The sequence below is a fragment of the Malaclemys terrapin genome, chromosome 14 (genome assembly GCF_027887155.1).
Source record: "Malaclemys terrapin pileata isolate rMalTer1 chromosome 14, rMalTer1.hap1, whole genome shotgun sequence".
Classification (NCBI taxonomy): Eukaryota; Metazoa; Chordata; order Testudines; family Emydidae; genus Malaclemys; species Malaclemys terrapin.
Window position 1 is genome coordinate 13489817 of NC_071518.1, and position 12612 is coordinate 13502428.

At 44.3% G+C, this 12612-nt stretch overlaps 1 protein-coding gene across 1 annotated transcript in view; it reads left to right on the forward strand.

Annotated features, from left to right (window-relative positions):
* The first annotated feature begins 1149 nt into the window (after positions 1-1149).
* ADAMTS18 (ADAM metallopeptidase with thrombospondin type 1 motif 18) overlaps positions 1150-12612 on the forward strand; it is a 107159-nt gene continuing 95696 nt past the window's right edge. The window contains exons 1-3 of the mRNA XM_054048559.1: positions 1150-1411; positions 1556-1643; positions 3475-3791. Of these exons, the coding sequence (XP_053904534.1) occupies positions 1289-1411; positions 1556-1643; positions 3475-3791 (528 nt within the window). The 5' untranslated portion in view covers positions 1150-1288. The remainder of the gene's footprint in view (positions 1412-1555; positions 1644-3474; positions 3792-12612) is intronic.

The following is a 12612-nucleotide window of genomic DNA, read 5'->3' on the forward strand; positions in this document are numbered from 1 at the left end:
CAAATGAAGGAGACTCAGAAAGCTGTATTGTTATTACGGTGCTCTTTCTCCTAAACCAGCCAGGTTAACCGTGTGCTTGTGCACAATCCCAGCTCAATGATCTCCCCCTCCCCTGGCTTTTTTTTTTTAAATTTGGAAATAATTACAAATATTTGTGCTAATGCTGATAACGAATAGCCCAGTTACAAATCATAACTAACAATAAGGCAGAGATGGTTGTATTACCCTAGCCCAGGGGTCGGCAACGTTTGGCACGCGGCTCGCCAGGGTAAGCACCTTGGCGGGCCGGGCCAATTTATTTACTGCTGATGCAGCAGTTTCGGCCGATCGCAGCCCCTACTGGCCGTGGTTCGCCGTCCCGGGCCAATGGGGGCGGCGGGAAGCCGCGGCCAGCACATCCCTTGCCCGCACTGCTTCCCGCCGCTCCCATTGGCCTGGGACGGCGAACCGCGGGGAGTGGGGGCCGTGATCGGCCGAACCTGCCACGTCAGCAGGTAAATAAACTGGCCCGGCCCGCCAGGGTGCTTACCCTGGCGAGCCACGTGCCAAACGTTGCCGACCCCTGCCCTAGCCCCTGCGAGCCCAGTCAGGGACCCACATTGTGTTAGGTGCTGTACAAACACAGAACCAAAAGACAGTCTGGGATTTGCACTGGGTGTAGGGATAATCGTGCCTCGCGCTTGTGTAGTCTCCTCTGCCTGAGGCTCTCAGGGTGGGTTTGGTGGGGGCCCAGCGGGGTAAGCTGGCATGGCAAGGGTAAGGATCCAGGCTAGCTCCCACCCTCGGGCCCACTGAAAATCAATGGGGGGGGGGGGAGGGCTTCCTGTTTATGCCAGAGCTAAATTTTTCCACCCCCTCAGTGAGTTACCGAAAGGGTCACCCAGCAGGTCAGTGCCAGACTCCAGCGGAACCCAGGTGTCCGGGGCATCCCCCCCGCCTCTCCCCCTTTACCCCGGCAGCTCGGAGCGCACTCGGCTCCCGCAGCTGGGGAGGGAGGCTCGCGCAGCCGCTGCTGCCTCCGGATTGGCCCGCGCCCGCGCTCCCCCTCCCGCGTCCCCCAGGTCTGAGCCGAGCGGGGGAGCTGGAGCCGGGGCTGTCATTTGTCGGCAGCAATTTAAACCCTGCGCGCCGGCCGTGGCTACCCGCGAGCCTCTCCATGGGAGCCTCCGCCCCGGGGCACGCTGCGGGCGAGGCGGTGGCTCCGCAGTAAGCGATGCGGGGCTAAGAGCCCATGTGACCATGCGGGAGACCCGGCCGCTCCTGCTGGGTATCTGTGGGAGCAGGTAACATGCGAGGTGCCCGGAGGATCATGGACTGGTTCCTGCTCTTCGTGTGGACGTTACCTGTGGCGGTTCTCAACAGCAGCTCCATGCAATTCCTGACCATCCTGTGGCTTGGCGGCATTGCAAAGGCAGGTCGAGAGCACTTTCTTTTGCAGTCGCCTGGAGTGCGTACATGCCAGGTCGCGGAGCCGTTTCTGGTGCCTTCTCCCTCCCCTTGTCCAGTGACTCTCGCCCAATACCCCCTTTTCTCTTTTTTTCTCTCTCTCTTGCAGACCCTTCAGTTGTGCTGCCTCTGTTGCGTGTCTTTTGCAGCAGCTTTAACCAGTGACAGCAGCAGCAGCCTCAATGGAGTGAATCATGGTTTGTGTCTATATCTATGTCTATTTTAAAAGTGCATGCAAGCGTCTTTGTGAAACGGAACATCCAACCTAACCCACAAATGTTGGTCCTTCTTTTCAATGAATATAAACTGAACCCAGGCATGCTGCTGTAAGCCTACATGCAGATTTAGTATCTCTGGAGCATGGGCAAAATAAATAGGGCACAAGCTGAAAAATTAACAATAACAACAGAGACTATTTTTAAATGCCAGGAAAATAAAAAAGAAATGGCAAAGAAACAAAATTTCCATTCAATTATGGAAAAAAATAATAGAAAACCAGGGGGAAATAAACCATGCAACCCAGGCTAAGGGATTGTAGCAATCCAGGAAGGAAAAACAAAAACAACCACCTTGTATAAACAAGATTATTTTGTTGTTGTTGTTCCCACGTGGCAAAAAATAGTGTTTTGATGTTGTTACCTTTTGGAAGCTTGCAATATCTCTCTCTATATATTTGCACTTGCTGAGAGTGATAAGTACAGTGCAATGCGCACAGGTTTCAGGAAGGGAAAATACTGCTGCAACCCATGTCTGCTGGGGGATTCCCTTCTTCCAGCAGCTGCTTGCATTTTTGGCTACCAGCCTGCTTAGTATCCTGAGCTTCTGCCATTGATTAACACCACTTAAGGAAAGTGAAAGCCCTTGATGTATTGTTTCCACTGTCTAGAGCAAAAAGAAACCTATCACTGGCTACATTTTCAGTGTAATATGCACCCAATAAAATCAGTTCAAGGCAAGGAGATTAATAGTATGCAACATCAGCTACTATATAAGAACATATTTTTGTTCTTTATAAGGATGTATTTCAATTTAAGAAAAAAAAATTATCATCAAAGATAGGTATATCTTTAGGCATTCTGACCAAGATATACATCAAAAGGTAAGCAGTGTTAGGAAGTAGGCTACTTAATATAGTGTTTTAATGTAAGCCATGCTGTCACTTGCAGGAGTACCTGCAGTCCTGATTCAGCAAAGAACTTATGTACCCAATTTCAAGAATGTAAGTAGTCATCACCCTGTGAGGAGATCAATGGGACTACTCATGTGTTTAAAGTTAGGCGCATGCTTAAACACCTCACTGAATCAGGCTCTATATTCTTCTCTTCTCCAGATATTTTGTTGATCGTATTTTTCTTCTCCCAGATATGCACAGAATTTCTTTCACATAATTTAGCCAAAACAACTGAACGACTGAATAAAGGTTATGAGGTAGTATGTAATCTCTGTCGGCTGAAGGTCAGTTACAATTTGAAACCTAGTCTAATCATGACACTACAAAGAGATGAGGTCTGACTCTGTTAAGGAATTAATAAATTAATCCTTTAATCCAGTTGAACAAATGGAACAATTCTACATAATCTGTTAAACCAATACCAACGCTATAATATTTGCTACACTCTTGGGGGAAAAAAATAACAACATACAAAAACCCACTCTTCCCATGTGACAACAATTAATATAGGGGGAGGGGGAAAATCTGTAGACTTGCTGGTGATGACAAATGTCTTCACAAGAGTGACTGTGGGAAAGTTCACAGCTATGATAGTCTGTCCCTCTCAGTGGGGCAGAAAGAAAACAAACACTGTATTAGAGTCTGTGTGACTTTCACGGAACAGCTTGGAGTTGCTTTAGATGAATTTATGCATGCATTAGATATATGTAGCCCTTGGATCCTTGGTGCCATGCCCTAAATGAGGAAACTTCATGCCACAGTGAAAGTCTGCTGCATAAATGAGCGCTATGTTAAAAAATGACATACGCTTTATTCATTGAGTACAAAGGCTGATGGTCAACGTTTTGCCATTACAGATTACGTATTTGTGACACCTGTCGAAGTGGATTCCAGTGGATCATACATCTCACATGATGTTTTGCACAGCATTAGGAAAAAGAGATCAACTCACAATTCAAAGAGTTCCTTGCACTACAAATTTTCAGCATTTGGACAGGAACTGCACTTAGAACTTAAACCTTCTACCATATTTAGCAACAACTTTATTGTCCAGGTACTTGGAAAAGATGGCGTCACAGATTCTCAGGAACGTGAAGTCGAGCGGTGTTTCTATCAGGGATTTATAAGGAATGATAACACCTCTTCAGTAGCAATATCTACATGTGTAGGCTTGGTAAGTGTTTCGTTAAAGCAAATTTAGCATTAGATTTTCATATGCAGAAAATACTGATTTTGATTAAGTTGTCAGATTCCTGAAACATACAGCATAGTTTTCATGCCATGGACTATTTTACAGATTTTCCTAACATCATTAGCTGAACTAGCAACATCATGTTTAACAAGAGAGCTTTAATTCTAGATGATAAACTCTGTCTTTGTCTCATTACTGATGGGTTTTTTTGGGGGGAGGTCACAATTTTAAAGAAAAAAAACCCAGTTTGATGGCAGAGGTGTGTAATAAATCCAGGAGAATTTTCATCCATTCCCCTAGCATGCATGATAGCTGTATACGGTGTCTAATTGCTCTGATAAGGTAAATGCCCTTCTTGCATTTGTGAGTAGTCCGTATTCTTGCTTCTGTGTTTGGACTACTTATGCAGTAAAATTTGCAAGATCAGGCCATAAAATTATGAGAAAAAAATAAACATTGTCTAGGATTGTCAGGTGCTTGAGGGAGAAATCTGGCACCCAACTCTCATTGAAATCCAATAGGAGTTAGGTGCTTAGCTACCTTATACTACTTTTGAAAGTTTCAGCCTTCATTGATTAAAAGGTCTTAATTGGTGAACCCTGTTCTGAGTGTAAGTATTTTGCTTGCAGTATTTGCTGTTTACCACTATGTTTTCCAAAATGATGAAAAAAATCTTACTAACAGAAACTTTTTTTAGACTACATTCTACATTGTTTTATCCCTAAGGAAGTCTTCATTGATTCATTGGTACAATGCAAAAGAACATCAACAGAGTTGAATAGCTCTTGTTATGTCCTAGGATAAAGGTCTTGCTTTCCATGCAATCCTCCTAGAAAAAATGGCTGGTGTGCACCGTGGTAAATATTTGGATTGAAGCAATAACATTCATAGCATTAGAGTATCTGAGGGGATACATGGCTTATGAGGTCAGTTACGATCTGAAATCCAGATGAGGCGTTGCGTGAATCTCCAATTCCTTCATTGCAAGGATACTTGGATATATGACAGTCACTAATGTATGACAAGACAGAAGAAAGATGCATTGAAAACATTCATTTACTTTGAAAATAAATACAGTTGCATTTAGCATTTTTATATTCAGCTCCCTGGAAATGGTTGGTCCATAAGGAAGAACTGTAGGATGTTGTTGAGTGCTGCTTGAAATGGGCTGGATTATACTTTGAATGCCATGTTGCTTTTTCTTTGTTAGTAACAGCTACTAAAAGGAGTTAGCATCATCTATGTCATCCAAGCAGTTGGGACAGGGGCTTTTGCAGCAGGTGCTGGGAGTTGGAATGAAGTTTTCTTTGTTTTTTGTTATGTTTGTAGTGCTGATGATATCAATGACTGAGGTGTTGGTTTTGTTCTATTAGAGCGGCTTCATTTCTATGATCACTAACTTTCTTTATATTTGTTTGTAAACCATTTTCACTTCCCGTCATGTTTGTGGTTCCTCTGAGGTAGATACCATATCACTGACAATTCTTACATTTTGTTATTACATTGTTACATTGGGTAGGCTTTGTATTTAACAAATGCATTATTAGAACTATGCGGAATAATGTTGAAATGTGTTGATTCTTGTCTGGAGAACCAGGGCTCAAGTCTGCCTTAGGTCACAGGGAAACTGAGTTTAGCACTTTTACCTTAGTCTGAGATAGACCTTTGGTCTTGTACCACTGTCTCGCTGTACAAAGTGTCATGACTGGCAGTCTTTGCTTAGGAGACACCCAGAATTTGAACAGAAGGGAGTAAATATTGTGATTGAATTGATTTTATTTTGGCAGAGCATGAGGTGCTTTCCAGTACCAGGCTGTCTCCAGTCCTGTCCATGACTTTTCTGAATTACAAGGCTCACTAGATTTGCCCTAATAATAGATATTTTAAACTGACAATTGTAATTCATCTTCACTCATAACCTACTCCTAACATGTTATTAAAACTGCAACCATGCTTTTTTTCCAACCATATAATAACTTCTACACAACAAATGAATAGTAAAAATAATCAACAAAATTCTCAGTTCCTGAGTTTAGTGGGCTGCTTGGCTTAGAAATATGCCATCATCTGTCTGTAATGAAAACACCAAAATCTTTGATTGCAATCCAAATTCAGTAATCATACATTACGTCTGGACGCTGTGCTGTGATCAATGCTGCCTCGTGAATAGCCTCTATATCCTCTTTGCACCAACTACTTTTGTCACTTGGTTGCCCTTCTTTCCTATTTGCTTTGTTCACTGCAATTAAACCGAAAGTGGTGTTTCTTCTATATGGTTGGTAGCACTAATCTTTCCATTGTTCCTTTCATTAGCAGTAGCTTCCCTACAATAAAACTGCAGTGACCCATTCTTTCAAGCCTGGAACACCACAATGTGATTTGGAAGCAATTGCATTTCAATAGACTACAGGGACTCTTTGATCTAATTTTGTGGATGACCTACAGTATTCAGTCATTCAGTTGTCTGTTATGTGCCATTGCCTGCGGAGTGGCAATGGACTGTTAGGTTGAGTGACCCTAGTCGAACAGTAAAAAGGAGCAAGGATTTGTTGCTTTGCTGTAGACTTGCTAAGAGAAGTTTACATGGAACTATATGTACCTCAGCAAAACCTTGGCATATATCTTAGCAAGTAATAAAATAGTAGACCCACATTTTTTTCATGTTATTTGTAGACTGTGACCAAATTTTGCCTGCTGTATTAAAGTCAACTCAGGGATATGGATGTGACAGAGGGCAGAATTTGGCCGATGCCTTTAATTTGAAAAGATGGAAACTCCTATGTTCCTAATGTCTTCCTCTTTGACCTCCCTAATACCCACATTGCCCTCATCAACCTTATGCGCGCACGTGCACTCTCTCTCTCTCCAGCTTTGCCCAGCACTCTGATGACATCACCCTGTCTTTAATCCTCCCCCTTTGCTCCCCATTATGTATATACAGATTGTGTGTACTTGTCTGTAAGCTCGTTGGGACAGGGACTGTCTGCACTGTCTGAAGAACAGGGAGTTTAAGTGATTCATCTGAGGTCACCCAGTCAATCAGTGCAGAGTAGAAGAGAATCCAAGTGTTGTAACTCCCAGTCATGTCATTCTTCGTAATCAGCTATATTTGTCACATGTGGGTTTACAGAGTAGGACACATTCCCCAGCTACGCCAGTCCCCTTTTCCCCTATAAAGTCAAACCACCATAGAAAGTTTACGCTGTTGTCCAATACACGAGGCACTGAAAGTAGGGAAGGTTGTGAATGGCTTACTCATTTGTAATCACTTCTCATTTCTGTGGCTGTTACTTTCTCTGTTGGGAGATACTGTGTAAGAAATGTAACGTAAATGCCTCTGGAAGAGAAACCTGGAGAGAGAGATGATTTTTATATTGGTGTCTGACTAATAGGAGTTCTCCCACGATTGGTCATTTTGGCGGTTTCCCACAGCTAGTTTAAGTTAGTGAAAAGACTGCCTTTGACTTCAGTGGGCTTTGGATCAGGACCCTATCCTTGGGCCAAATTCAGCACTAAGCAAGTGTGACATCACTGAGGCCAGAGGAGTTGCACCTGCTTACACCAGAGCTGAATGTATGCCTTTCTCTCCCTTTTATTTACGTACCTCAATTAGGGTAGCGAAGAGCCAGCTTCATGCATTAGCCAGTGCCCTCCTTTGTTTTTGGTAAGATGTGATTGAATCTTTCATTACGAGGGGCCTCTTTCTCTTGTCTCAAGTTCTGTTGTGTTTGCTGGTGTCTAGTCAAGGGAAGAGAACAAGGAGGAAAGGATGAATCATGTTACAATCACTGAGCTGTCAGCGGAGTCTGTGAATAAAAGGGTGGTTGTAGCACTGAGAGATAAACAGGAGATGTATTAATTCAGTGGGAGTTGTGTGTGCATGTCTGAGGGCAGGACTTAGTTCACAGTATCAATGAAGCCACAAAATTAAAGCTTCTCAGTGCAGTCTGGCCACCAAAGAGGCTTGCAGGGAGAGTCATTCGCTTGTGCAACTGAATGACTGAGAAGAACCCCATATTAGCATTATTGAAGTGACTCCAACAACACCTGTTACTAGTAAAGGTTGCGTTTTACGTCCAATTAAATATACCAAGACAAATCCCATGGTACTTATTCAGTCAAACTGCCAGTGAAATCGATGGGCCAAATTCTGCTCTCACTTACACTGGTGTACATTGAAATTAACTGTTGATTGCATGAAGTTGCTTTAGGCTTATACAGGTGCAAAAGGACAGAATTTAGTCCAGTAGGAGGTTTGGATGATTAGAAACTGAGGAAGGAACTGAGGATTTGACTCCTTCCCAATAGCATTATTAGTCTATCCACGAGTCAGTAGCATATACTAGAATTATTTCTCCATTATACCAGAGCAACATGAACAATTTGAACTGCACTTGAAATGTACAATGTCCCCCTGAATTCACCCCATGCTATAATAGCATGAAAGAGGAGGAAAGAAATTTTCATTTGTCAGGGAAATCTTCCTGACATTGAATAGAAGCCGCATCCTTGGAGACATTTAAAATTGCACTGGGCAGATCACTAGACAGTGCATTGCAGGGCTGAGGGGGCTGAGCTCGATGTCTGGGCCAGTAACTGGCCTTTCCCATCTGTGTGTGCTTGACCCTGCACCCATTGATTTCAACAGTCCAGGATAAGGCACTCTGATTCTTCTACTGCTTTCACGGTGCTTATAACAAAAGTAATTGAGACTTAGGGTTTGGTAATCTGCCCTCAGTGGGGAGGAGGGAAAAATGTATACTGTACCTTCATAGTTGGGGGGCACAATGGCTGGGTTACTGCTGTCATTGTACATGAATATGGCACAATTCTACATGAAGTTCCAGTTGAGTAGGTGCAGGCTCTACATAGGGCTCTACATGGACAGAGTGGTCCTTGAATGTGGCACACATTCAGAGGACTCATGCTTATAGGAACAATTTAGCCCTCTGGGCCATATCTTTTCTTCACTACCTTTGTACTGCAGAAATGGCCCAGAGAATGGAAATCTGCTGCAGCTTCTCCTACAGGGGTGTAGAGCAGGCATAACTAACTTCTGTGCCAATTCTCCGTAAGCTCCCCAAATGTAGGAGGTGTGTTGGCAGGGAGAGGCCACAGCTGGAGTGCACTGAGCTTCCAGCAGTCCCTGATCCATTGGGGGTAACCAGTGTAATTTAGAGAAACCCTTAGGCTGTTCTGAGTTACACCAGGGACACATTATAACCAGTTTCAGGATCAGGAAGCACCACCGTTTTTGCCCACCGTCTCTCCCTTCAAGAGTCTGGCCCTCAGTCTTGATTTATCATTACTTCAGAATATGTGAAGGGGGTTTATATGGATCAGTTTCTCTGTCTAGCCACAAAAACAGTGTTTCGCTAGCTATATCAAAGACTTCCCATGCAACTTTGTTCCCACAGTTTTCCTAGCTAATTTCAAGGGAGATTACACTAAAATACCATACTAAAGGTCAGGAAAGGATGATATGTCTGGACAGAGACTTGACCTCCTAATGACGGGATGCCTTTGATGTAAATAAGGATTTTTATTTTAAACTGAATTTTTTTGACTTGGACTGTAGCATTTATTATCCATTGCTCCTGAGACTTGGGAGATGTTTTTATCTGCTCTTATTGTAAAAGATTTTCAGGAAAGAAAAAAAAAAAAAAAAAAAAGCAACAGTGTTTAATTTTAAGTGGCAATTTCTACAGCTCACACCAATAATTGACCTATACAGGATTTCATTTTTCCCACTTTCAAACAGTGAATTTAGTGCTTGAGAAGGAGCCAGATTAACAAAGCCAGAGAATAAAGCTGTCTATTTCCTCAAAACACAAAGACAGCCTGGGAAACAGTTGTTTAAGTTGCCCCTGTCACCCATTCCAACCTTGAGGGCTCTGTAAATGACACAGTGTGGTGCATTTTCTGCAGCAGCATGTTGGAATCACGACAGAGCATTGGTTCTGCTCCGTGCTCTTAATTAAACAGATTTAGTGGTGTCTCAGGCCTGGCCTTGGATGTAGCCCTTCCCAGAGCATAAGAGGGCAGTTCTTTCCCCAAAGGTATTAATTCCTTAACCTCTCTGTTAAGACAGTTCATCAATTATGATGCTAGGTTTTTGTGATTTGGACACTTAATTGAACTGAGAACATGACTTGGTTTCATATATGCCACCCAAGGGAGGGCATGTCCAGTGTGTGCTGTGATTGACAGTTCATTACCAACTCCCCGAGTCATCCAGTCCTTTTGGGGACTTATTTCTTGTAGTCTTAGTCATAGTTTATGTTTAAGAAATATATACCGTTGCCATCAAATCTTTGGATACATCATTCAAAGCTATACATTGTGTAAGCTCTTTGGGACAGAAACTGTCTTAGTGTTGTGTGGACAACACTGAACATAGTGGGGCTCTGATTCCTAATTGGGGCATCTAGACACTATCTAAATAGTGTTAAATGATTTATTATTATTTATTATTTATAAGATTTGTTTGAACTCTGCAATGTCCGGACATTGTCAGGATAAATCTTGGGACGGATGCCCAGCAGGTGTAAATCTGCATAGTCCCAAAGGTGCTGTAGATTTCCTTTTCTGTGCTGCTAGTTGCACATCTGACTAGTCAAGCTGGCAGAATTTGAAACACCGGATTGATTTGCCACGGTTTAGGCTCATTGTTTACTGCTTCCACCGCGTTCAGTAGCGAGAGTAAACAACATACTAAGTCGTTTCCACACCCTTTATATTTAATTTCACATTCTGGTTCTCATGGGTAAACTCAATGTTGCTGGCGTTTCCATTCACAACTTCTCAGGGGATTGTTTAAATTAAAAAAAATCTATTTTCAATTAATTTGTTTTTCATGATTGCAAGACAATATTTCTTTTATTTTTGGGCCACATCCTTAGTTGGTGCAAATCGATATTGCTCCACTGAAGTGGAGCTTGTGTTTGCTACAGAATTAACTTGAGTGGTGCCCCAACTTGAGTTCCATCCACACAAAGACCCTTAACTTGAGTGTAGTGGCACTTTTCACTTGCATTGGCTGGCCCATCGGGGGGCATAGGCTCAACCTCAAGTTGGCACAACTCGTCAGGCACTAACACAGCCACCCTGTGGAGCTCAAGTGAGGCCTGATGGAGCTCTGCCCATTGCCATCATATGAAGATCTGACCCATTATATTTTGGATTGGGAGAGCTCCATCTACTAGAGCCTCCCCTGGGCTAGTGCTTGGGGTGTGCTAGATCACTGGGATCCGATCTGGATATGGATAGAGACCTCTTTAATGGTTTTAATGAAGTAAATACTAATGGGAATTGTGTGATCATGGGCAGGGGTGAAAGTAACTGAGGACACTTACCAGTATGGGGGGGGGGGTCTCAGGTGGAAGGGGCAGGACTGGGGGTCAGCATCCCCCAGCCAGCCCTTGGCCCGCGCCGCCCGGGGCTCCCGTGTTGATTTAAAGGGCCCAGAGCTCCGGACGCTGCTGCTGCAGTAGTGGCATCCAGAGCCCTGGGCCCTTTTAAATCTCTGGCCCCAGGGCAGCGGCTCCCTTTGCCTCCCCCCCGCCTGTCAGCAGCTGGGGGGAGGGGGGACACAAGGGGCAGGGATGTTAAAACGCTGCAGGGTCCTGCCAACGGGGGGGGGTGCAGCAACATTAAAGTGCTGCTGCGGCAAAGGACCATCCTTAAAGCACTGCTGTGACAGCACTTTAATGTCCCTGCCCCTTTTGCCTCAGGGCCCCCGACAGGGGAGGCAAAAGGGGCAGTGCTTTAATGTGGGCTGGGTATGGTAGTAATAATAGGGATCAGATTTTCCTGGATGCGATAGCTGATGGATTCCTTCACCAAGTAGTTGCTGACCAACAAGAGGGGATGTCATTTTAGATTTGGTTTTAGTGAGGACCTCATAGAAGAAATGGTTGTAGGGGACAACCTTGGTTCGATCAATCATGAGCTAATTCAGTTCAAACTAAATGGAAAGATAAACCAAAATAGATCTGTGACTAGGGTTTTTGATTTCAAAAGGGCTAACTTTAAAAAATTAAGGATATTAGTTAGGGAAGTCAGTTGGACTGAAGAACTTGTGGATCTAAAGGCGGAGGAGGCCTGGATTTACTTCAAGCCAGGGGTCAGCAACGTTTGGCATGCAGCTCGCCAGGGTAAGCACCCTAGCAGGCCAGGCCAGTTTATTTACCTGCTGATGCGGCAGGTTCAGCTGATCGCTGCCCCCACTCGTCGCGGTTCACTGTCCTGAGCCAATGGGGGCAGCGAGAAATGGCGCAGGCAAGGGATGTGCTGGCCGTGGCTTCCCGCACCCCCATTGGCCCGGGATGGCGAACTGCAGCCAGTGGGGGCAGCGATCGGCTGAACCTGCCGCGTCAGCAGGTAAATAAACTGGCCCGGCCTGCCAGGGTGCTTACCCTGGCGAGCCGGGTGCCAAACGTTGCCGACCCCTGCTTCAAGCCAAGGTTGCAGAAACTATCAGAAGCCTGCATCCCAAGGAACGGGAAAAAACTCATAGGCAAGAGTTGTAGACCAAGCTGGATGAGCAAGCATCTTAGAGAGGTGATTAAGAAAAAGAAGGCCTACAAGGAGTGGAAGATGGGAGGGATCAGCAAGGAAAGCTACCTTATTGAGGTCAGAACATGTAGGGATAAAGTGAGAAAGGCCAAAAGCCATGTAGAGTTGGACCTTGCAAAGGGAATTAAACCAATAGTAAAAGGTTCTATAGCCATATAAATAAGAAGAAAACAAAGAAAGAAGTGGGACGCTAAACACTGAGGATGGAGTGGAGGTCCAGGATAAT